At 42.0% G+C, this 26,717-nt stretch overlaps 1 protein-coding gene across 1 annotated transcript in view; it reads left to right on the top strand.

Annotated features, from left to right (window-relative positions):
• The window catches only part of GPR98 (G protein-coupled receptor 98), a 289,750-nt gene extending 281,774 nt beyond the window's left edge, over window positions 1–7,976 (top strand). Inside the window, exon 89 of the mRNA XM_009330315.1 lies at window positions 7,850–7,976. Within this exon, the coding sequence (XP_009328590.1) occupies window positions 7,850–7,968 (119 nt within the window). The 3' untranslated portion in view covers window positions 7,969–7,976. The remainder of the gene's footprint in view (window positions 1–7,849) is intronic.
• The last annotated feature ends 18,741 nt before the right edge of the window (window positions 7,977–26,717 follow it).

Here is a 26,717-nt window from a genome sequence, read left to right on the forward strand (position 1 = left end):
TGATACCGGGGGTTGCCCTGACCCAGGTGCAGGACCTTGCACCTGGCCTTGTTCAACCTCATGAGGTTCACACGGGCCCACTTGTCGAGCTTGTCAAGGTCCCTCTGGATGGCATCCCCTCCCTCTGGCGTCAACACAGGAATGTCTGATAAGACGACCACAAGGGCAAAGGAGTGCCACCTGATAAGACCTGGCAATGCTAACCCAAACGCACCTCCTTTAGGCACCAGATGAAATACAAACGCGCTAGCTTGGCAGTAGGAGGTCACCTGAATGATCTTTGGGGATACCATCGAGCCTTGCAAGAGACAACAGCGAGGTACTGGTGACATTAGCAGGTTAAGTGCTCTGGCACTGATAATTTCAGGAGTTTGTTCCCTTCAGCAACACCAAGGAAAACAGTCAAACTGATTGGAAGACTGGGAATGCTGCTAATGAAGGGGTAGTTTTATTCAGTATATTCATAATACTTTATCTCCTAAGCCAATTTCCATTGCAGAAAACTCCTCTGATTATGAAGATAATTGGATTATTAATAACTGGTGTAGTGCTAAGAAGTGCAAATTTTTATGAAGATTGTCTCAAAATCTGTATTGTACCTGTTAATTTTACTGGGCATTTTGTAGACTACTGCTACTTCGTTATGCAGTTAAAGATTTTGGGCAAGACTTTAAAATCTAGATGCATAAGCTTACAGTTGCAAACTTTTTTTTTAAGTACCTAAGAAGGTAGCTTTTACTCTTTTACTCCTTCCTGAATATTTTGAAGGAAACCAGATAATTCATAGATAGTTAATAAGGTATGAAGCCATTCACATCTAACACTCCCACCATCGCACACAGTGTTCACTGCTTAAGCACTTCAGTTGACATCAGTTGGCCTGTTTTCTGCAGTAAACTCTACGCACTGTGGAAGACTGAGTCTTAAATCATGAAGAACAATCTAGGCAACAGCAGTACTTAAAACTCATGGTTAATATGACTCACCACAACTTCAACATTTAATGATTTTTTAATAAATCTTCAAGTTCCATCCTTAGTTAATTTGTTTTCAGTCCTTCTGAAGTAGGCCTAGAACCAGCTTTTGATTATTTTGCCTAAATTTTATTGTCTTCTTTATTAATATTTTATTATAATTTGTTCTTATGAGCCTTTTGTATTAATGTGATTTGAAGCAGAGACCTCAGGCCACAGTTGGATAAAAATATTTTTGTTTGCATTACTGATTCAAGTAGTACCTGACCATTTTACCCCAGTGCTTATTTGTGTGCCTAAACTGTGTCCCCAGCAACATTACAGGGGAAAAAAAAGATGTTTTCTAAGCCAAACCAGTTGTCCCATCTGGATCCAGCCCCACACAGAACATTTGAACAAGCCAAACTGAAGAGGCGGTACTGAGGTTAGAGTAGCTTTAACCACCAAAGTAAATGTTTATCAGCTATTGCCTTAGATACAAGCTGTAGCTCAACACATACTTTAATCCAAAAAATGTGGGCTTTTCTGTAACTAAAAATCCTATCTGTTTTATTATTTTCATCCAGACCTGCTCTCTAGTCCAGTTCAGTGCTTGGCCAAGGAGTCAAGGTGCTCCCGACGGCACGAGGGAGGGAACTGCGTGGAAGCAATAAAAAGGGAGATGGGGTGGTGGAAAGTGGGATTTCTTCTCTGTTTGGCAGTACAGGCTTATGCTGCTAAAGTATTCGCTGAGCTGTGGTCTGACGGGAGTTTTATGATACAGTTAAGCTAGCAGGCACTGAAAGGAGCCTGTCTCCTGGTCCCTCCTGGCAGCACATTTCTTCTTCCTCTCTTCCATCATTGCTCATACTCACATGAAACCACAACTCAGGTTAGAGACTTGTCCTCTCCCTCTCCCCCTCTCTCTCCCTCTCCCCTTGCCACTCCGCATCAGTTTGATGCCCTTTGAGCACCAGTCCCAGCTCCAAGGAAGCAGTGGTCATCAGCAACTGGAAGACCAGCACCACTTCTCTAAATAGGCTAAAATGTATGGGCAGCTGAGATGCCTTTTTGCTGCCTTGCTCTTGTCTGTCATTTGCTGTAAGCAGTGCTTCTGAAACCTTTTAGACCAGGCTTTATTTCAGTAAGCTGAGAATTTCTCATCTCGAGCAGACAAGCCCCTGGGAGAGCAGGGAGAAGGTGCTTTGCACCACATTAGCTGTTTTTATCACTCCTAAACTGGGAGGTGTGGCTTTTGGGTATAGAGGGGGAATAGAAATGCTTGCTTTGCTGTTGCTTGAGCTTTACCTCTGGTAAGCAGAAACAGAAACCTCCATTATCTGTTGTTCCCTAAAACTGTCAATCTATAACCAAACCCAGCCTCAGCTGTGCTAAAATATTAGCTCCTGCTCTGAAGGTTGGCTGAGGATCAGCACTGATTAGAAGAGGAGTATGCAAAAATACCTTTATGCCTCTTTGCACTTCATCTGTCCTTTCTGCTTATGTAGTTTGGAGCTGCCTGAAGGTTACTTTAATTTATGCTCACTGTCTGTAGCCCCAAGGTTTAATCTGGCAACCAAGAATAGTGAGAACAAGAGTATAATCACAGCAAAGCTTAAATCTCCTTCCTGTCCTCCTGCCCCACCCTTGCACGGCAGCTGGCCACTCTCAGCAGCAGAAATGAAGGATGACTGATGCAGGTTAAAAAAAATCAAACCAACCCCCACAGCACAACTTTATTCTTTAACTTGCAACAGTTTAGTAGTTTGCAGTTTGCAGTGCAGCTCCACAAATAGATGTGTTGGCACACTTGGCCTTATTGCTAAAGAAATGTGTCGTAGAACTATGCACTTAGCCCTTGGTTCCGTAATCATTAATGCTGGGCCTAATTACAGATTAACCTGAAATACGGACTGGGTCAGATGAAGGCATACAACCGCATTTCTAGCAGATTAGGTGGACAACAGCGTACTGTTTCTTAGCCAGCTTTTATGCTAGTTTTGTGCAAGCTTTGCATCACATGGCCATAGAATTTTTTGTTTGGTGCAAGAAATCCAAAAGTTGGACTTCTTATATCATAAAGCCATGGCCTCTGAATGCCTTATCAATTAATTCCTCCTTTCCATCAAATATGTTCATGTCCATACAGAAATACATAGTTAGGATTCACTATGCTCACTATATCACCTCATCTCTTACACTGTGGGAATCTTTTGGAAGGCCAGCCAGCTCTAAGGCATTTTATGTGAAGGAAATTATAGGATAATTATAGTAGCAAAAAATAATTTAGGGACATGTCCTGCCTATTCATATGTGCCAAAACCTATTTTTTTTAATGTTTATGAATTCGGCTTAAACTATTTATTTTATTATATTTCATTTATGGCTTTTATAATGAATCAAAGGCTTAGCTTCTACTGAGAAGGACAATTATTTACTAATTAGTTTTTGTTAATTGTACTATTTAACATTACAAGTGCTGTCATTTTGGACTAGATCTCATTTTTCCTCTGATTTCTTGTGCAAGGTTTATATTGATAGACAATTTAGTAAGACCATTGCCTTCCACATTGTCACAGAGTCGTATGTTACTGTCATTGAGGCTAAAGCCCAGTATAGCAGAACTCCCTAAGGACTTCTACTCTGGTGAGGGCTGGGGGGTTAAAAAGGGAGCCAACAGAATAAAATTAGATGGAAGCTGTCCCAAAGCAGCAAGCTGTCCATCAGCTTTGCTCTAAAGCATACATTACCATAAATGCACCATAGCTTTACTGATCTCTGAGCTTCCATCCATATTCCCATCTCCTACAAATGCTTTTGTCCTCTGTGATGCACAAAACTGAACCGATTCATTCCTTTGGGTGAGATGTGAATGCAAAACACAGCAAAGTCTTTGAGAGAGGCCCAGACCCCCCCAGTACTGACTGGTCACCCACCCCTGCAGGAAGTTGTTTGCAAAGACATCATCTTAGAGTGCAGAATACCAGCCTGGCACATGGTACTTTCCAAATACATATCGGACAGTATCAATGGAGGATATTGCTACGTCCACGTCTCAGTGTATTTTTGCTCTTAATAGAGGCATATGTGATAAATCCTAAGTAAATATTCTACATGGAGAATACCTTGAAAAATCTACTGTATGAGTTAAAAATCCCACACAAATACAGCTATTATAATAACGATACTATATAAACCAACTCATAATTTTCAATCTAATACAGCTAGGGTTCCAAAGTCAGCATTTCTTAAACCTTGGTGTTACCACTGTAGGTGCCTGGTTTAAGAATTAAGCATCTCATGTTGGGCATCCTGAACTAACAGGAAACATTTGAAATTTCAAATTCTGAAAGCTGTTCAGTGCGATATCCTGGAGACTGTCTGTCACAGGGCAGATACGTCGTAGACGGTGGCAAAGCGCCAGATGTGAGCCCTGCCTTATCAGCCGATGTCGTTTCTGTTTTGAAGGGCTCACTTCATAGAAAAAAAAGAAGGAAGGGTAGCCAGTTTGCATATTCATTCAACTTCTCATTTGTGATTGCTCGCAAATATGCTACCTGTTGGGTGTGGAACGTGACTGCATAGTATCCAGGAAGCATTTCTAGTCCAATCTGAACTGTATTCATAGAGGTCCAGATGTCTGTTGGTGTCATTTCTGTAAAGTCAAAACCCTAAAAAAAGAATTGAAGTTGGTTCGTGTAGCTTATTCATTTCTATCTGTCTAATACATCTTACACATACAATATAAATCATGATTGATTCAGAAAGCAAGATAGAAGTGCTTACGAGATAAAAAGTCTCCCCAGAGATAAGAGAACAGTAATTACAAAACAAACTCGGTCTCCCATAACATGTTTTAGTGAAAGTTTGAGATATATCTGAACAAGCCAACGATAACAGCTGGTGTTCAAGGGCACGTAGGAATGCACTGATGAAATCCTTCAACCAGCAGATGTCACTGGAAGGATCTCGCTGGGTTTGCAAAGCGAGCTGTGACTTTCCAGTTTCTAGCTAGTGCTTTGATACAAAAAGAAAGGAAGAAAGGCCTCATTTTCCTGCATCTTTTTCTTAAAATAGTTTCTTCACAAATTGGGGAAAATTAATACTCCCTGCTATGTACCTACCATCGATCTCTAGCATCTCTAGGGGAGTACATGCTTTTTGGTATCTGAGTTTAAATTCTGCTCTAATCCGAGAACAAGCCGGACCTATGAACTCTATGAAACTCCATCGTGTAAACAGTCGTACCCTTTCCACTCTGCTGACTGTTTGGTAAGCTGGTATCCTGGTTACATTTCAGCTCTCATTCCTAAAAAGGATCAGCTCTTATGTAGTTTGTCTTTGCATCAGCAGCAGAACAAGGCCCTTGTAAATCCCAAGTAGCCTACTTCAGCCTCTGGTTTACCAAGTTCCTGTTAAGAACCTCCATAACAAAAAAAATCTCCTCTTACTTTGCACAAAGCATGCACAAAGCATGCATGTATATGACATTTAAGAATATAATTAGTGTAATACTGTATTAGACCAGTATCTGATCGTTTTATAGTGACCAGCACGAGATTCTTTAAGAAACCCCTGAATAGCTGGGGTTATTATAATAACAATAACAATATAATTATAAAAATTATACTGAATAATTGCAGTATACCCACCAGTAAGACAAATACCTTTCTAACCCCAACAGTCAGTGTTCACCTTAAAATCTGAACCTGGGATGATCATGTTTATATAATATGATTTTAAACGTTTTCAATAATGTGTTTTTTCCCTTTTTGAAATTTGTACCCTCTTCAGCCTAAATAAACGTTTTGAGTGAATTCCAATGTTAATGATGTTACATAAGGAGTACTGTTTTTATTCCTCCATTCAAAGTATTGTATTTACTTCAAGGTTATTACCTTGTTCTTCCATCCCCAAATGTTAAATACAGCAGTCTGATTTATCTTCTCTATTACAATCATGTTTCCTTTCTAAAACAGTTTCAGAGAAGGTAAGAAAAAAACCCAAGTAACTTGCTTATGCAATTGCTGTTTTTCCCAGGACTTTCAAGCAGCTTTTAGTTATTAGGAACATGATTCAATGAAAAAGTTAAATGTGCATATAAGTTTAAATCAGTAAGTAGGGTTTAATCATCTCCAGTAGACTTACAAACAAGTATTTTAATGAGTCAGAGCTTAATTTTCTTGTCCTTATTATTGTATCTCCGTACATTGATGGACTTTTACTCTTGTCATACTCTGACAGTAATTGCTGGTCTCTCAAGAGCTTGGGGTCATACAGACCCAAGAACAGGACGCATCTAGTGGATGTCAATGAATGCATGTTCACGTCACGACCCAAACACCAAAACCAGGTGTAAGAAGGATTACGGTGCAGAAATACCCACTTTTCACCTGAATGCAGTAGCGCTGGGTTCATGCAGCACTGCACCCGAGTTTGGCCCCTACCAGGACTTCTTCCAGACCTCTGCAGGAAAGCCTGCCCAGTCCTGTAGGTTCTTCTGCTCAGGTTCTCTGAACCAAGCTCCATAATCAAGATTGCAGCCTGATTTCCCACAGCAAAGGGACGTCCCACCGCTGCCCCCTTTTCTGTACTTCTTTTCTACTTGGCGTGTGGTGGAAGGAAGGGTGCTATGGAAAAGTGGAACAATAGGGTGCAGAGAAAATGATGAAGTAACTCCAAAAAAGTAAATGACCCTTATCTTGCCTCTTGCCGAACAAGCCAAAGGCTGGAATGTCAGCTGAGGCAGAAATAAGAGGTGCGCTGTACAACTGATAGAAACTCCTAAAAATATTTTTTAGTATGAAAATGCAAATCACTGCCTTTCCCAGCATACCCTGTTCGGGGCTTTTTGAGCCAAATGTCATTCCTTTGCAACTCCTTTGAACTGTGTGTAGTTACAGATCTACTTCTGCCCAAAATGAATAACTTCCCTAGTTATTTGTAAGTGACATCACTGTAAGACCATGCCTGAAATTAGTCTGTCTTGAAATCACCATGCCTAATTACACTGATGTGCAGTTCTCAACAAATTTAAAGCCTAGATGCCCTAAACCCTAACAAGACCCATGTATTTTTTAGGATTCGCTCTACAGCTCGAAGAGAGGAGCTGAAAACGCGCTGAAGTTTATAGTTACAACTGATGAAGTTGTCTGAAAAAATACATATTTCATAAAAACTAGTGCAGGATTATGTATCTTCACACTAATCAACTCAAACCTCCCCCCCAAAAAAAACCCCAACCCCCAAAAAACAACAAGGAAGCAACAAGCTAGCAGAACTCCTGTGACAAAAGGATGGAGAAAGTGGCCTCCTGAGGTGTCTTCCAGATGTGTTTTGGAAGTTCCCATGGGCCAAAGTCTAGTATTCTCTCACAGAAGAAAAACACAATACACCAGTTTGTGCCAAATGTGGGTTTAAAGAATATTTAGTCAGCGTCTTTTCTCATGTTGAAATTACAATCCTATTAAAACAGCTGGAATTATAGTTTAACAGGGAAATTGTATCATTAAAAATCAATTCTTCATGAAGAAGTCCTTGGAAATACCAGACTGTAACAGCCAGATCATGTACCCAGCCTAAGCCGGGCCTTGATTTATGCTCTTGTGATTTCAAGGCAACCTCTGAATAGCTATTGTACCATGAACGACAAATAAAGTGACTGACAGTGGAATTATGAAAAAGAGTATCTGGATGGTACAAAACTACGTCAGATAATGTTATAGTCTGCGGATTCAGAATTGTGGACTAGTAAGAGGAAATTTGCCACATCGTTGTGGGGTACAGAAGCGTTTCAATAATCGGAATGAAGCAGAGGAGGACACGATATCACCATTTCTGTGTCGGGATTTCATTCTCACTGATTCTTTTTTTGTTTATTTTTTTCACTGTTTCAGGTGCAGGTCTCAGCGTCAGCGATAATGAATCTTGTCATGGCAGCCAGGACGGTGGCAGCATGGCTAACTCCCAGATCGTAGAGCTTAGAAGAATACCCATAGCAGACACTCACCTCTAGCTCCACGGCTTGCTTGGTTTTTTGTTGTTTGGGTTTTTTTTAATTCAAGCCTCAGTATTTTTATATTTGTACTTCCTTTTGCACTAAAACACTATATGAAACTGTAGTAGAATTCTGTGAGCTTTACTGAACGTTTAACAAGGAATGTTTGCTTGAAGTTTTGTATATCAGAAAATAAACTGTAATTTTTTTACAGTGGCTGAGCATCAATAGATACCATGGCAATTGGCCTAGGTTTGTATCTTGTAGCTAGATGACATATTTCACAAACTGTAGCTTTTTTTAATTAACCTGTACGTGTAACACTGATTAATAAAAACAATAGAGTCCGTTTGATACAAACAAGTCTGTTATTTCTACTCGCTGCTTATGGAGCTGGAAGATGATGCAGACACCCTGTTGGACAGGAAAGCTTTTTGATTACACAGTTGTTCTGCGTTTCCTAAGCTGTACTCTTCTCACTGGTTTTTGAGTACCCAAATCTGTGAACTTTACAAATTCAAATAAAGACACAGCCTTGAGCCAGAGAGCTTGAAATTTATATTGTGACGTGATAAAATATGCAATGATCTGAAACAAACAGAGGGAAGGAGAGATGAAGGACAAGAGTGAAACCACTGGCAGCTGCATGCTGTCGACTGCGTTACCTTGCTGGTTTCATAATATTAATCTCTCACTCTTCTCACAGTCAGAAATAAGGGGGAATTCCAAAGAGTTGAATTTTCTGTTAATCTCTGTAGGTGCTACACAGATACCCCTGTTCTGATTGAGGGTTCAAGTATTGCATTACAAATAGAGTTAGATCAGTCATCTGGGGTCATAAATGAGCAAGAAAAGTTCCTCCCTTGGAAAAAAAAATACGGAGGAAGTATTTCAGAACTGAGAGGGGCAGGCAGGCTGATCTTGTAGGAATCGTTAACTCTGCTGCTGCACAGGCACTCTGGAAGAAAAACACATTAAAGCAGGAGACCAAGGGAATTTTTCCTCTGAACATTTCTGAGCATAGTGTAGAAATACAGTAAATGAGAATGCAAGCCTTTCATACCTTCTTCAGGAACTTGCCTAAAGGCTTAACACTGGGCAAGCTCTGAGCAGCAACCTCTTCCTTTAAAAGAAAACTTTTCTTACAGAAATCTTTCCATGAATTTTGCTATATTGATATACAAATTTTACTGTATCTAATTACTTCTGAGCTGAAAAAAACCCAAACAAACCAACCGCACTTCTGTGTCCCAGTTCTGTAATAGCTGGTAGGACTGCACAGCTTACAGTCATCACTCATATCCAAAGCAGACATAATCTTTAAGGTCTAATGCAAAAGCATTCACAGACACGGGAAACTGTTTCTAGTCGGCAAAGCCCTTAAACAAGGGCCTTTTAAGTACACATTTCAATTGATGGGAAATGAGAGTACATCTATATTTAATTATGTACATGTACATGTTCTGCTGCATCAAGTCTTAAATTTCGTGACTCCCAGGAATTTTGTTGACTCTGTTTATGCTGGTCACACTGCGGAGCAAACAGGGCCAAGTCAATGGCAAAACTTATTGGGGGGCGGGGGTGAGGGTTGGGGGGGGAAACGAGCCTTGCTTCACTGCGGGCAATATACAGAAGCACAGGGCAGTCGGGGAGACCCATGCCCCTCTGCAGAAGGGACAGGCTTTAAAAGTGTGTGCAGTCCATCTGAAGTATAGTGGGCAACTTTATACAAGAGCGAACCATCTAAGCATATTTTATAATTCACTTTTCTGCCCATACCTACACCTGCTGACAAGGGACTTTCTGGGCACTTGAATGAACTGCAAGTATCACCAAAATAAGTCTTTCAGCCTGGAGTTAAAATTAGGTTTTGACACTTTGCAATATAGTACTTTTTTATTTTCTACATGGGAAACCTGGCTCTTGAAGAGTTTTTTGTTTTATTTCATTCTTCCTGAGATGAGCGTTGTCCATTGCCGATACTTCTCATTGACCCACTAAAACCCTAAGGTGAAGCCTGGCACTACAGAATGATTGCAACACTTGCTCAGTTGCGAGAGAGTCAGGGCTGTAACAGATGTTTCATTACTCGCAGTACATGCCACTACATGCTGTGAGAAAGCTTATAAAAGAAGGATGTTTGTTTGATTTTGACTCACCACCATAAATGTTAATACTTTGTGTCACTTCAACTTGTTGCACAACTGGCCTGGTTAGGGATTTACTGTAAGTGCATCAGCATTTTCAGAGCAGATCAGTAGAACGACGTCCGCTGCCAGCATTTGTTGAAATTTTAAATCTCTAGGTGGTGCTCACATGGTTTAAGATCATGAGATGAATTTTGTTATTGTTCTAGAACCTTTTTTTTTTTTTTTTTTTAATATTCTGTCTGTAGGAAATTCAGTGTTTTAATAGCATGGGTCTCTCCCAGCTCCTTTTTGCTGTTCCTTGAGCAGGCAAAGATTGCGATGGGAGCAGGGCAGCTGTGTGCTCTGACTCAGATGTGCCCGACAGCCACGCCTGGACAGGAGGAGTACCTTTACAGTTGGCTTGACTTAACCTAACCAGACTGAATGCCTCCTGCAGCTCCCTGATCTCAGGCATTATTTAAAATTTGATAGAGAGTATAAACGTTTCTTTGTTTCTAAGAGAGGAATGAATCCACAGCTAGATAGCTTTCAAACCAAGTGTTACCACAGGGCCTGCCGTGCTAAGATGACTAACTCGTTCAACCCCTTGCTTTGTTCCTGTACAGTGAAGAAAACCAGGACACGTGCTGCCTTTGCTTTTTTCCCTATAAAAGGAGCCATCATTTCTCCACAGGGGGCCATTCTCCGTGTTTTGAGGGGCAGAAGGAGCTGTGGTGAATATGGATGTAACATTTTGTAGTTCGCCGTGTGAAGGAGACCCCTTTTCCAGACAAGCTTCACCTAAAGCTACTTAAGTATGTATGTAGATCAGATGAATGAATGGATGTGTTTCAGGAGTTCATCACCACTCATATGCCAACATAAGTAAACTCACTTTTTTAAAAGATGTCTGAATATATTTCACATTCAAGTGCGTAAGTGATGAAAAATGTTAAGTTCAACAGACATCTTTTAGGTGATGTTTTAGAGAAAGCCACTGTGGAAGATTCTGATTTCGCTTTTCTTGGTACTTATCCAAAATAAGTCAATTCGTGTCAGGGACTTGATCAGAAATATTCGGATTTTTTTTCTTTAGAACCTAGTTGAGAGCCCCAATATAACCATGTCTCTACCATGCAAATGCTTAGTACTCCAATATCCTACATCCAAAGTCATCATCCTGCCGAGAACTGCACAGTGAGAGCTTTGATCTGCAAAGGATTGAATTGTATTGAGAGCTTTACAGCAATAAAGTGCCTATGTGGTCAACATAACATTATGTTAAATTGACTGATCATGCAGAGGTTTGACTAGAAAATTGCTGAAGTTCAGGCATGTCCTGCCTTCAGATACGTTTCACTATAGCTCAGCCTATGCTGTGGACCTCGAGCTACTGTTGTAGGTTCTGCTTCACCAGCACTGGTGTAACCCAGTAAGAAATCAGTGTGCGTGCCCAGTTTGCTGGCAGCAGAATTTGCTCCTGTGTTACTTCTACTGGCAGTAACATGTAGTGAAAATAACACATGCAAGTTTGGGCTCATCTGCTCAATTCAGTATGTTATTCTGTTAATTTTCACAGAAAAAAAATTAAAAAAGTTTTTTTGAAATCATCCTCGATGCAATAAACACATTGAAGTAATTACAATGTGATACTCTTGTATGCAATAAATACATGGAAATAATTGCAATGTAATACTCAAGCATTATTGAATTAAATAGCTGGGACTATTAATGTGCTGAAACTGAGAAGACAGTAGTGTAAACTGGCCTAAATGGTAGCCCCAAACCCCTAAGAACGGTTTTGTTTCATTGGTTGGGTTTTAACCAAGTCTAAGTTGTGTTCATAGTAGAGACAGCATTTTCACAAACACACAAAATTTGGAGAATGAATTTATGAATACCTTTTTTTGTTGTTACTGCATTTCAACATTTTTTGCTTTCTGTGCAAACCCGAAGACTAATGTGGCATCTCTTTGGTCCTGCCATCCTGCTCAGCATCCCCAGGAAGGTGAATGCTTTGCTCTTCCTGCAGGTGGTGGTTTTACTCACAGGATTACTTTGCCAATGGATCGTACTACAGACTGCCAGAAGGACTTTCCTGGATATCCAGAAAAGAGAAATGTATTCTGGGAACTGTGAGCATGGAGCTTGAGAGCATAGATTTAATAACCCTGACGCCACTCCCTGGCTAAAACGTACCGCTTGGAGATGGCCCCAGGAACGTATCATGACAAAGGCAGGTGTCAAAAGTGCAGGGAAGGGTTTTTACTGAAGCTGCCAGGATTTTCCCCAACTCAACAGGTAGGCTTTGAAGACGGTGTGGTCACCCCTGTGCTGTAGTACCTCTGATCTGAGCACACAGTGCTTTTATCCCGAGATGCTCTAACTTCCAAAAGGTGTCAACTTCAGTGTAGCTCTACTCTTCATGCAGAGCAAATAGCAGCGCCTGGCCTATCTTTTGATGCTTCAGAGTTTGTGTGAAACACAAGTACATGTCACCGTGTACACACAGACAGAAAATAATTACGGGATATAAGAATTTAATATCATAAAAATAAACTCAGTTTCAATCTGGAAGCTAAAACACTGCAGTCCAGGTTATGAAACAGGTTTCCCTGGAAACTTCTTGGCTCCTGCTTTGCAATTCCTGAACCGAAATTAATCATGTGATTTCCCAGTTTCCTAACTGGAAAGAGTCACGCATCCAGGCATGGGATATACAGTTGCCAACAGGGGTGCAAAAAAAGGGGATGCCTCCCGCAGCGCACAAGCATGTGATGCACCACCTGCAACCCCTCTATGCAGGACTCACTGCGATGCTGCTGCCTCGGGTCTGTCTGTTCCCCACGGTGGGGAAGCAGAGAAGCAAATACAAAGATTTTCCTGTCTGGCAAGGACCGGACAGATTTCTGCTCCATGTGCACCCAGGACCCTATTTCTTTTTGCTTTGGGAGAACAATGTGTCCTGGAGATTGGGGCAGGGCAGGAGGAAAAGAACGGACAAACAAACAATGACCTCTCTCGAAATCCTTGTTGAGTCCTGATAAAGGGAGATAGCGAGTTGTTCCTCACCAAGTGCATGCATGTGGTCCTTCCTGCAGGATGGTAACATGGTCGGCCCCGCCGCCTCTGCTGTGGCACACAGGCAGTATCTGCACTAGGGACTCAAAGGGGGCTTGTTCTCTGGCCCTTCAGCCCCAAAACGAGCCTTCTTTGTGTCTGTTCTCCATGCCACGGATATTGTTTGCAACACTCCTTGCAGCAGAAATCTAAAAATACCCCACCGACTGACCACCTTCTGCTGAAGGAGTGACCTTTCTCCCTGACCTCCTGCTTGTCCAGCACCTCAGTCTCTGCTGTGGGCCCACATTCCTTCCCAAAAAGACTCTTTGTTCACTTATTCCTTCTAATAGCACTTGCCTCAATAGCAAACGGGCTTGTGCTCCCTTTTCCTCAGCCAGGCCTTTGTAAGGACATAATGCCAAATATGAATCTTCTGGTTTTCTGTCTTGTAAGCAGGAACCGGTTTCCTTCTTAATTCTTTGTTGTTCTGCGATTACCACGTTTTGCACCTGCTGCTGGATAAGATCCTAAGGAGTCGTGTCCTACTCCAGCAAAAAGCACTTGAGACCATCCTCAGAGTTGAGCATATGCCTACTTTGGCTATTTGGATGGCAAAATACATAGTTCACTGCTTAATAAAGCTGGTCTAGCCATTTTAACTGGGACTTTCTGCAAGTTTTGGGACATGCATGCTCCCTTGTGGTATCTCTTGATTTTTCTGTCCCAGCGAACGCTGAAACCTTGCCTGCACCGAGGCACAGCCGTGTGCAGGTGGTGGGAACTCTCCACTCCGATCATTAGACTAGTCTCAAGGTTTAAGAGGTGAGTTTGAATTTGGTAGGGCTGCAGAGGGCCTGAAACCCTGCCCTCGTTTGTGAGCAGTGCTCTGATTAGCTGTCTACTGTATAAAAGGTGAGGTGTCTGCAGCTTCTGCCATCCCTTATGTGTACTCTGGGCAGTTCCTTGGAAGGGTGAGAGTAGGTACTTCTGGCAGGAAAAAATTACAGCTGTAGAGCACAAACAAAGAGGAGAAACTGCTGAGAGCTCCCTTGCCTTCGTTTTTTCATCTTTTCCATCACCCGGTCGCTTCCCACTATTTCCATATTCATGATGCTCTGCCTTCTGGTGAGCACTGCGTGCCTATTCAGAGCACCTAAGGCAAGCACAGCGATTCTCCTCCAAGGACCATGTGCCGACAGCTTTTAGGTTCTTCCATCTTGAGAGCCAGATTTAATAAGAATCATGTTACTTTACAGCGCTAAGGGGCTTTTCAGGGTTAAGAGTGTATCAGCCCCTTATATTCAGTGCTGGCAGAAGACCTCTGTTGCACATTGGAAGACCTCTAATCCCGGTCCTTAGTGGACTAGGGCAGACCTACGGCAGCGGTGTGGACCGTTGCTGACCATTCCCAGACCAGCTGGGAAACAGCCTTTCCACCTTAAAAACCATGTTCTGTTGTGGAGTGCAGAGCAAGAACCAGCCGGGCAAATACCAGGCAGTTACTAGCAAGCCTTCTGACTTGCAAATGGAATGGCTCATTGCAAACATCGGGAGATTAATATTAAAGATAATCCTCTGAGCACAGAAAAGAATCCCACGTAGCCTCAGGAGATGGACAGCTAAATCCTCGGAGCCAGTATACACAGTTATGCCATCCGACCCTGGGGACACAGACCTTGTTTTTGAAAGCGGCATGCTCTAGAGGAGAAAGTAAATGGAAAAACAATATCATCTTGCTTTCCTAACCCAGAAAAGGAGCCTTGAATGTTCGTGAAAACAATCTTTTATTACAAAGGAAACAGAAGTTGAGATTTTTCTGCTCCTCATAAAACTGAGGCTAACATGATTAAAAAAGTCATAGTTTTCTGAAACTGTGTGAATTAGCAAAGAAACAGAGTGTGCATTTCTATTCATGTCTTCTCTGGTTATATTCAAATACTCTCAGAAATGCTGTTAAAATTACTCTTTTTTTTTTTTGCAGAAGTACTAGCCAACAAGAGGCAGCGTTTTACATATCATATGAAGTAAGTTAACATCTAGATCATAAAACACAAAGTTAGTGCCTGTAGACCACAAGTGTTCAGAATTCATTCGTTCTGACTAATTGAATTGCTTGTTACTTATTTTAATCTGATATCTGCTCTAGCAGGAAAACTGTTGTGTTGAAACTAATTAAAGCCCTCTTTTTTGTCTTATATGAGTTTTATATTAGTGGTGGCAATACGTGTTTTGCTCAAAATTAGGTCCATTATTTCTAGTTTTCCTGGGGAAGAGGGAAATAAAGTCTTGCTTAATTCCTTGTGCTGGAGAGAGAGCTTTTGTGTTGTGAATACCTCAGTATTTTATGAATTAGTCTTAAACTTAAAGAAATAAATAAGACTTTAAATAAATAATACCTCTTGGATTTGGGAGGGGAGGTTTGAAAGTGAAATGTTTGCATTTTTACATTTCTATAGAAAGAAGAATACAGAGCGCAGGAAAGGATGGGGGATGTTTAACCCCATCAAGTGTGAAGACGAAGAGTGTCTTCCTGGTGAGACCCATTCTAGGCCAAAACTGAAAACACAGAAAACAAATCAGTGACAGTGGGTGTCATTGTCTTAGCTTGATTATTAGCAACTGCGGGATTTCGCCTGGGGTGACTGTTCTTATTTGTACTGGCAGGGTACAGTCGGCAGTGACCGCTCTACTGCTTCTCAAGGTCAGATCCTGATCCAGCAGCTCTCAGACAATATTTCTTAACATCAGATTTCACTGGCTAGAATTTATATTTTGTATTTACAGGCATAAAAATCTGGCCTTAACTGACTTGTGCTGTTAATAAATGTTATTTTTGGTTTGCAGGTGGAGAAACCGAATCTCCAGATCTCCCATAAAAATCTGGAATACAGCGTTAGTCAATTCAGTGTGAGACTGGGGTGCGTGCAATCCAGCAAAGACAGCAGAATGCAATGACTGACACATCAGCTCTAGAAAGACTTTACCTGACCGTGGCTGGCTGTTTGTATTGGTGTGTGAGCTTGCGCTCAGCCGTCCGCCCGCAATCCTGCCTATTGGCATACACTTGGTCTCGGGCACGACACCTGGCAGCTGTCCCTCCTGCAGAGGAGAGCAGAGGATGCCTCGGCTCAGAGGGAGGGGATGGGCAGAGGTGCCGCCTGCGCTGGCAACGCAGATGCAGGTGGCAGAGTCAGCTCACTCGCTGCCCTTGAGCCCTAACGCGGGAGCTTCATGCTCTGGCCTGCCCACCTGCCATCCTATGCAATGTCCCAGCATCGACGCGCTTAACACTCGCCTGCCCTTGGCTTTCCACCACAGAACCCGGAGTGTATCTGAAACCATTGCTCTTATTTCTGGCTAGGACTTTATTACGGTGCAGTTTGCCGTCCATTCCCCGCATACACTAGACATGCACAAAGCAGGAGTGCCCCTCCGGGAAGTATTTGCATACCTCAGAGACAAAATAGATTTTGCTTCTGTCACCTCCTTTGCCCAGAGTCTCACTTCCCCCTTCTCCTGCAGCCACAGAGACAGCCTCGGGCGATGCCCAGATGACGACTTAGATTTTCCACCTCTCCCAGTCCTCAGGGGTGTTTATCTTAGCTCTAGGATCATGCTGTAGGGGTGATCTTCCAGAGGACTGTTGCTGGCATCCAGATTGCAGGTCTAGGTGGTACAGAGATAAAACATTGCAGTGTACATGCTTCGGGTGTCTTGAGGGTGGAGATCTTGAAGAAGAACTAGTTGCGCCTGATCAAACCCCCCCTTTATGTCTTCTGTTTGTGCAGTCTCGTGGATCATACAAGTTCCAGCTATGTTCTGGAAGAAAAGCGGTTCATTGTCTGGACCCCCAGGGCATGCATATGACTAGCGTGTTAGGAAAGAGCTTTGGAAGCTGGTCTGGCACAAGCTGAGAGAGGAAGAGGACATTGGAAGCTCCAAGTCTGGGTTCTTCAGGCCCCACAGGCAAGGAAGAGAGAGCAGGCTAGCTTGCTGGTGTCCTGGGATCTTTCCAGGTCTCAGCTTTAGCCGGTACCAAGGCTACCGGGACCCCTCGCTGAATTGCATGATGTGGACCACCTGGGCTGATGGCAGCCCAGCCCACAGCCCAGGATCAGTAAGATCTGACCTGGCTTCCTTGCAAGTAGGACCTGGAGAGTACGTGGGTGTGAAGCTACCGTACCTTTGCTCAACCAGATTACGTATTCAATAAAGGTGGTTTAAAGCCTTGTGATACAAGGCTCATCCCTGACTGTTCGGCCAATTTTTCTCTGAGGCCATGAAAATAGCTCTATTTGATTCTGGGAGGTTGTTTCAGGCTTGTTTTTGTTTCTGGATTGATCTTTAACTGGTTTCTAGGGACACCACGAGGGTTGGAGAGAGCCACGCGTCTACTTGTGTTTCAGGCTGTCACGTTCGGGGCAGAAAGTCTGTCTGTGACCACAGTTTCCCGCTTCACTTTTCTCCCTTCCTTTGGTTTTCTACAGGACAGCCTGCTAGGGTTGTCCCCTGTGACAGCACTTTCTTTTCAGTGCTCACCTGCTTTTTGTTGAGATGAAGGGCTATCAGGGAAGTACGTAGGCTCTATGATACACGCTGGACAACTGGTATGTGCACAGTGCAAGTCAAAGATGGGCAGCATGTGTGTTGCAAGGGGCTGTGGTGGTGGATGGTGAGTTAGAGCCTGCTCCTTGCCTGCTGTAGTTGCCTACTGTAGAAAGGACACAACCGGTCTGAGCCCTCTAGCTCACTGAATTCAGACTGCAGCTTCTTCCAGAGACACTATTTTTCTTAAGTTCCACAAAACTTAAGCTTTTGCCTTATTCAGGCAAGAGTTTCAGAGTATATCAGTGTTGTCAGTTTGTATAAAAATGGTGAAAAATATTAATAATACAAACCAGCAGTTTACTGTGATATTGCTTTGGTAAGTAATAAAAATGTGAAGGCTTTTCTATGCATCAAGAAACTAGAAAGCTACACCAAAGATACACATATTATTAGTGTCTGATTAGATGTCTCTTGCTCTTGATATGACTATAATTTTCACCATTCAATAAGACAGTGCACTATCTTTACATATGACTAGTATACTCCAGAATGCCTGACCTTGATTAAAAACAAACATGCTTCTCAATGTTAAAGGAAGAAGAAAGGAAATGTTATAGATGACATGCTAAGTTCCTTTTTTTTTTTTGTTTGTGGTTGTGTATTTTTTTTTTTATTTCCTCCATAACTACATCATCGTTGAAGTAAGCACTGAACACTGCTGCATTTCATCCTATGCAAATACAGCGTCTTTAACATCATCTAAAGATCAAGGTTACATTTTTGCTTGGAGGTAATATAATAATATTTGTTTGGACTTTGTGATTGAATAGGAAGGGAGAGGTTATCTATGCACATGCATTTGACTGAAAGTGAATGCTTTTTCCCCCCATGGAGAGCAGCCTGAATATTCAACCATTAATTTGCAAAACAAATAACCCAAAAGAACTTGGCTTGCACCTTCCATATGTATCTAATGGGATTTAGTCAGAATTAACTGCGTATGCAGGCACGCCACGTGACACTTGGTTGTAGTTCCCATGTGGCTGCAGATTTTTCACTTTGAATCCAGTGTGCAGGGAAGGTTCATGGTGCCACAGGGGTGTGATGATGATGCTGGGGAACAAGACACCTTGACAGTCCCTTATGCTAACCCGTTGCATGACAGCATGACTCCTCTAGGATTTCAGTAGGGTACTGCTCTGCCCTCCTGCTCTTCTCTGCTCAAATGCTCCTCCTTAAGGATTTTATTGGGGTCAGCAGATGCCTGCTGAAGATGAAGATGACCGACTTGCTGTGCCCGAGAAAAACCCCTAAAAGCAATGAACAGCTGTTGAAATGGGACATAATGGTCTTTCCAGAAATACAGATGCCTTTACCACTTCTTTGCAATCTCAGTAATGTTTGGGATAGGTTTGTGTAGAGAATACGGTGAACATTAGCATGTCATGAATGCCAGGAGATGTATGATTAAAGGTTTAAATCCGTGTTAGTTTGAAATGGGTGAATCAACGTGATTGGGACCTCTTTCCCCCACCCGCAGCTAAAATATTAATCACGCCACGTGATGAATTTTCAAACTGAAAGAAACTATCCAACATCTGCTAAGTCCACATTGAAACAAAAGTAATGAAACTTACTACCTGCCTCAGTTAGGCTTTCCAAGACACCCATCACTCTAGTAATTAAGTGATTCCTTGTTTCTCAAACTGTACCAGCCGCTGCCAAATAAAATACAGCCGTTTAATCATGTTAAATTAGAGCTATAATAATATTAGTCATTGCCTAATAGCCTTTTTTAAGCCACTAGAAAAGTAAAGTCTTGCCAAGAAGACTGTTACCCTTCCACAGTATAAATCAATAAATCATAATTGTACTGTGTACCTTGACCTCTTTTCTACCACAGTGTGGAAAACAAACAGCAGGAAGCCAGAGACTGGTTAAGTAATTTAAAACAATTTGTAAACTATAATTGAAGGGACTGGCTAAGCCTATTAATTAGTAAATCATTCATAATCTCAAAAGTATTCAAGCGCGTTCGATTTCAGTAAAATATACTAAGTGGAGCAATCTGATAACGTCGCTGCTACCATCAGGGCTGTAAAAGGCTATGTTCTTTTCAACTGTTTCTGTTAATGTTTGAACATAAATTGGTGAACACATGCCAGAAAGTAATTAATCAATTGCAACCATTCCACCAAAGCTAGACGTGTCATAAATTATGGCTATCCAGAAGACCTTTATTTTTAACCACTAATTACTGATATTTTCATCAATATTCCCAAACTCATATTTCTGCAGCCACTGCAGACATGAGTCGGAGCTTTTTCCCTCCTCTTTGCTCTAAATTAGCTGCTTTCTGGCAGTGCTTCTTCAGTGCTTTTATTACTACTCAGTGGTGGGAAATCACCAGCTCTGGACTCCTAAAGCTGTGGGTATTTACAACAGAGCAGGGCACATTCTCCAGAAAAATAGTCCTGGTCGGGTTAGAAAGAATTTAGAGAGGACTGGGCTTTAGAAGGAATTTTTATGTGATCCTCAAAATACCGCTGAACCCTTTGGGCTTCCTCCCCCTCTCCTGGAATGGCTTAAGTGCCGTTTGTTTGTAGGTGCCCTAAAGTGCTCCCTGGGATAGCTCAGGAGCTTGACATGTGTGTCATGCCGAAAAGAAAAAAAAAAGAGGACTTTCAAATCATAGAATCATAAAATTGTTTAGGTTAGAAAAGACCTTTAAGATCGTCGAGCCCCACCGTTAACCTAGCACTGCCAAGTCCATCCCTAAACCATGTCCCTAAGCACCACATCTCCACACCTTTTCAATACCTCCAGGGATGGTGACTCCACCACTTCCCTGGGCAGCCTGTTCCAAGGCTTGACAACCCTTTCTGTGAAGAAATTTTTCCTCACATCCAATCTAAACCTCCCCTGGCGCAACTTGAGGCCATTTCCTCTCGTCCTTTCGCCAGTTACTTGGGAGAAGAGACCGACACCCACCTCACTACAGCCTCCTTTCAGGTGGTTGTAGAGAGCAATGAGGTCTCCCCTCAGCCTCCTCTTCTCCAGGCTAAACAACCCCAGCTCCCTCAGCCGCTCCTCATCAGACTTGTTCTCCAGACCCCTCACCAGCCTCGTTGCCCTTCTCTGGACACGCTCCAGCACCTCAACGTCCTTCTTGCAGTGAGGGGCCCAAAACTGAACACAGTGTTTGAGGTGCGGCCTCACCAGTGCTCAGTGCAAAGGGGTGATCATTTGACAATGTTAAATACCTTACTTAGCATGAGAGCTAAACCTCAAATGGTAAGGAATCAGATTATCCAGGGCTGGCAAACAGGTGAAGTGTCTCCCACCCTTGAGAAGTTATCCTTCAGGAAGACCGTATTACTAACTGAGGCCATAGGAGAAATGATCAGGGCAGTCTAAGCCTTGGGCGTCTGTGAACGAGCATCAGTGTTTATCAACTGTAGCAGAAAAGTTGACGCAGTGACTGAGATGTGGCTGGACTGTGTTCGTGTAAACACCGTGGCTGGTGTCGGACGAAGACCGGCATGCCAGCCCCAGGAAACTCCCAAGTCGAGAGAGAAGCACTTAAAAGGAGGAAGTGCGTAAAAGAAAAATATAAATACTTTCCAGGAATGCTTATACTGTTTAGACATTTCAAGGAAAAAAAAAAAAAAACAACACAAAGCAAATGCAAACCACAAGGAAGAATAAAAACATTTCTGGAAAAATTTGTTTCAGAGCATTGTTTACAGAGTGCTTCCTTACTGTTCTGATCATGAACATGACATGCAGCATTTATATATAAAAAATAAAGATTAAATCCTTACTAAAGGAAGAAAAACTGCTGATTTTCTAGGAAGGAACAGTCTGAGGGGAAAGTGCTTGCCTGGATTGTTACCACTTAAAAACAATTTTATTAATATTTATAGAGTTTAGTGAATATTTATATGCTTTGCTTTTTCCTGTTGGCTCACTGGGTCAAGACAAGCTTATATCTTACATTATTATTTATTGAGTCACTTGTTCCTTTTCCCATTAGTGGCAGCAGGATATGTTCTACTTCTCTGGTGATAATTTCCTTCTCTAATGTTTCAGTCCCTTTCAGAAGAACACTTGGGGTGGCGGGAGAGGAGCTTTCAGTTTCACATTAGCAACCCAAACAGTTCAGTCAGCTCTTGCTAATCTTATCAAAATTCTCTGACATCTAGAAACAACACCTACCTATAAATTGCTAGCTAGACCTTACCTGACTTTGGTGTCAGACAAGGTGCCTACGAGCGTGGTTTCAATCTGGTTTTCACACTGGGACTAGAAATGCCATCAGCTGACACAATGAAAATAGAGGGGCCATTGCAGTTACCGGTCCATCATTGCATTTTAAACTGCAGAGGGCTGTGGTCAGGAGCCTGAACAAACTCACGCCGTGCAATAAAGCTCTCAAACCCCCACACACACAGGAGAGAGCAAAAGTGCAGTTCACCTAGGGAGTTTCAAAAACGGGGCTTGTGCAAACTACCTGTTAGACAAACACCTCCAAAGTGTGGGTGTTCAACAGGAGACTTTCCTAGTCCTCCATGGGAAAAACCGGCGTTGGTCTTCACCTTGACCTGGCACAAGCCCAGATGCCTCCCTGCACCCGCACCCCAGGTATCTGGCTGAGCCAAGAGGCGAGTCCATCTCAGGAAAACTCCTAGTTTAGTTGTGTCCTCGCACATGGATGTCTGTGGAAATACCTCGGTTAATCTCCGTGCTGGTCAGCGAAAGCTGCAAGCGTGAAATGACCCATCAGTGTGGCCAGAGGATGCTTCGTCACTTCACGCTGGCTCTCATCCAGACCCCTCAGAGAAGCGGGCAGTGAAGCTTTGGGGGTCCTGGATGTTAAACCAGCTTAATAAAAATCAAAATGTGCGTCTGTGCCTGTGTGTGTATAGCAAAAATCTTTGACGCTAACCCATGCTTATTAATGTTAGCAGATAATTTAAAATGTTTTCATTAAAATTTAAAGTTTCAGAGAGAGAGGGAGGTCTCTCCTTGCCTCTGGAGACAGAAAGAAGGCTACCTCTGAGGGGCTGAAGATACCGTGTGCAGCTCCATTCCAGTGCATTCTTTTTTGTTGTTGTATATTTGGAATTTAGCAGCATCCTGCTTTGGGAATTTGCAGTAAATAGGACATGTCAGTGTATTTATGTAAGAAGGCGGCTGTTGGAGACGTATGGCCTGAAGAAGTGTTTTTGCAAGCTAGAAAGCAGTAAAATGTGAGCCTGGAGCACAATGTTCACAGGAAAAATGAAGCTTAAAACAGCATATGTAGCCAGCTTTCATTCTTGTTGGGCAGAGACCACACTGAATCAGAATTTTTTATTTTCCATCTAAAGGGTGATATTTTCCTCATTTTTCCAGCATCAGGTTGGATAGCAAAAATCCAGGATTTAAAAAAGAAAAAAGGCCCCACTTTAGGTGAACAAAGTCTTTGTTTTCTTCAGGTACATGGTTGGTTTATTTTTCCTTTAGAAAAAAGTATCAATTGCTTTATATTCTTGGTGACTTCATCAGTTGCACATGGTGGGAAAGAACATCTCCCCACTGCTGAAGGTACCATGTGAGGAATAAAATTTGATTTTCCTAGAGCTAGAAATGGAAATGTGGCTATTGCTTGGGACCTTGAGACAGCTCAGGTTTCTGTACTGGAGGAAGATACCTGGAGAACCCAGCTAGGCTTAACGAACAAATTAAAAAAGAAGTTCTAAGAAAGCTGAAAGTTCAGCTAATGTAAAATGTTGCTTCTTACAATTTAACCTCCTACTATGAGTATCATGTAGAAAATTCTTTATGTTTAGCCATGTAGTGGGTTTGATCTAAAAGAAGGGTAGCAGAAGGATTCTGCCTTTGCTTGTCTTTGATTTGTTTGATTCTTGCTTTCACTTATACTGAGAAAATTTCAGCTACCTAAAATTGTTCATTTGAGGATTCTTTGCTTGGCTTTTCCCCCCCTCACTGTCCCACACTTTGTGTTTACATAAACATATTAATGGGTACTAAATGAGTATACAGTGCATAGTCCTTAGCATTGGACGGTAGGCTGTGGCACAGTGCATGTGGTGGGATTTGACCACAAGAAAATTGTCCTTAGAGTCTGATACCTGTGTAGGAACACTTGTGGCTCCAGTTGTAATAGTATACACGTACACACACCTATTCAGTTTTAGAATAACTGAACTGAAATTTTTAATAATGAATGATTTTATATTTATATATAATCCGGGTGTGTGTGTGTGTGTGTGTGAGGTGTGCGTATATAAAATGACATTGCTTCCCAGCTTTGGCAAATCTGTTGGGCACATACTGCTCGCTCATTCATCATATGCTATATGTTTTGTGGATGTGTCTTTCAATGAAAATATTGTATTAGCTTTAAAAACATAACTCAGGCAGTAGGAATAACATTTGTAGTCTAGCTGAAATCTCAGCATACAGGTTTTTTGAGCTTTCTTTTTTTTAAAAGAATTAAGGAAAAAAAGCTATTAAGAAATCTTCCAAGAATTGTTTTTGTTATTGCAGGAAGTTAGCTCACTGCCCAATAGGAAATAATCACTCAGTCAAGCATAAGGCCATTAATAAGCAAATTAAATAAGCTGCTCATGAGTCAGTGTATCTCTCTTTTTTTTGGCACATCTGATGTACAATTCATAGTTGTACTGAACAGTGAATTTGCAAGGTTAACTGCAGATGCATGGTTAATATGTGTATACGTAGTAGTAAATCCTGAGGCAGTAGGACATCACTTACTATGGTAGGAGTGCAGCACGTTGACTTTACAGCCGACTGAGCAAAGAAATGTGCAAGACTTCAACGCCTCATCTGAGCCAGCAGAAGAGTTTTGCTAATGACTTAAATAGGAGCAAAGTCTTACTTGACGGTTAGTCTAGAATTACAGATAAATTTCACACTAGAGCTGGCCAAATGATAGCAAACTTGATTCATTAGTCTTTAAATGGCTGAAAGGGACCTTCATTTTGCTACTATATGCACAGAGCACATTTGTTGTCCGTCTGTACTCAGGCTACTATACATTATTGTTTTCTCGAACTGAAATGTTTATTACTTGCAAAAAACAAATAATGTGCTAGCATCAGAGTGTTTATAAATTTACAATTAATTCACGTTTTGTTTGACAGTTGCACTCCCACAAGTAACAAGTCAAAGTAAAGTGTTGATGAGCAATCCTTAGATTAAAACGTGTTTGCAATTGGTGAGCACATACAAATAATGCACACTTATGTAGATAGAAAGGTCTGTTAATGAACTATTTCCAGCCGAGTGGACTTTTGCTCACACCAGCTGTTAGGCCAGTGAGCCCTTCAACCATCCTTGTCACATACCAGAAAAAGTGCTCATTCCAGAACAAAAATTTGCTACCTAACAACTAAACCTCTACATTTCATAGATTCTTACTGAATACCTTGTGAATGAAGACAAAGTTTCATTTTTTTCACATCAGACACTTGCTGAGTTTTGTAAACTTGTTAGTTACCAGAGACAAGCTGAACTTGTCAGAAGCAGTTTCAGTTTATAATATAAGCAGATACTTCATAAGCTGTGAAGTTTTTTGGGATCCAGTGTCCCAGGGCATTCGGTATTTGTACCGCTGAAGGGCTGTAACTGTTTAGTGTACCATGGAAGAGCAAGAAGAGCAGACAACTTTCCTCTCCTAAGGCTACGCGAGCAAAATGTGTAATGGAAGGGTGGAAAAACAGGTTGGGAAATGCATTATAGAGTACCTGAAAAGAATTTGAAAGAAGACCTATGAGGCAGTACTATTCTCAGGAAATGGCTTAGGTGGCAAAAACAATTTATAATAGGTTAGCCCTCCACTGAAAAGAATTGGGAAAGTTCAGAGCCCACAGGCAGTCTGAGAAGTTGAACAAAACCAGAGGACGAAGTTTGCTTTGGAAGCGCTTGGCCAGATATTTTGGGCTTGCCCATATGGCCCCGCACTTGTAGAAGTAGTACTGGATTTACATTATGTAGCTCTTCTTGGCCTTTCTCCCTACCAGCCCTGACTTTGCTAGGCAGAAAATTTACACCCTGGTGTATGTATAGATGCCCACCCAAATCCTGACCCCTTTGTGTTGTTTCTGCTAGGCGCCAATGTGCACTCCATGTACAGGGTGACTGTGTAAGGCATGTGTTAGGAACAGACGCAGTGTGTTATGATGTTGAACACAATATGTCTAAGGAGTTTGCAGGTGAAGCAGTTTGTAACTCAGTAGTAATTTTATTTCTTTCAAAATCCCACGCTCATTTTTGACTCAAGGGCTGAGGAGGCTAGCACTCCGTGACTATACTCTAGCATCTTATTTTAAACTCTTACTAGTTTTGAGGATTAATGCTTTCTGTTGTTTTAAAGCAATCTTGAAGGTCTGTCTAATGCAACACTCTTAGCTGTAATGGCTTCCAAACCATTCCATGTGAAACATATTATGTGTCCCACACACACTTGTGCAATGGCAATGCATCACCTCGGAATAAATCTGTGAGGGATACTGTATGAGAGAACACCTCCAACAGCAACATCGACACAGCCAAACTACTACATTTCAGTACAATCTGGAAGGATTTTCCAGGGTGCTCAGTGATCTGTGGACTCTCAGTAGTATCCAGTGTTGCATGGATATGTCTTGGCATCTGGAGGTGTCTGCTCTGTGGTAATGCAGTCGTAATGTCATGCAAGCGTGCCTTAAGTATGCTTATATTCCTTGCCAAGCCATTAGCTCCGTTCCAAGATCCTGTTAAGAGCTGGTGGCGGTGCCCTCAGCTGCAGCATGAGCTCTTGCACTTCTATTGTTGCTTTTTCTCTCTTTCAGCAGGGAAGGATGAACTTTAAAAAGTTTGGCCTCTGCTTGGTGAGAGCTCATCGTGGCTGAACATGAACTCCTCCTGCTGACCCTTTCCTCTTTCTTGGATGCCAGGGGTGGATTGGTCATGGAACAGTACCTTTTTTTTTTTGGCTGTCAGCCTCTGCATTTGCCA

The sequence above is a fragment of the Pygoscelis adeliae genome, unplaced genomic scaffold (assembly GCF_000699105.1).
Source record: "Pygoscelis adeliae isolate BGI_AS28 unplaced genomic scaffold, ASM69910v1 Scaffold178, whole genome shotgun sequence".
Lineage (NCBI taxonomy): Eukaryota > Metazoa > Chordata > Aves > Sphenisciformes > Spheniscidae > Pygoscelis > Pygoscelis adeliae.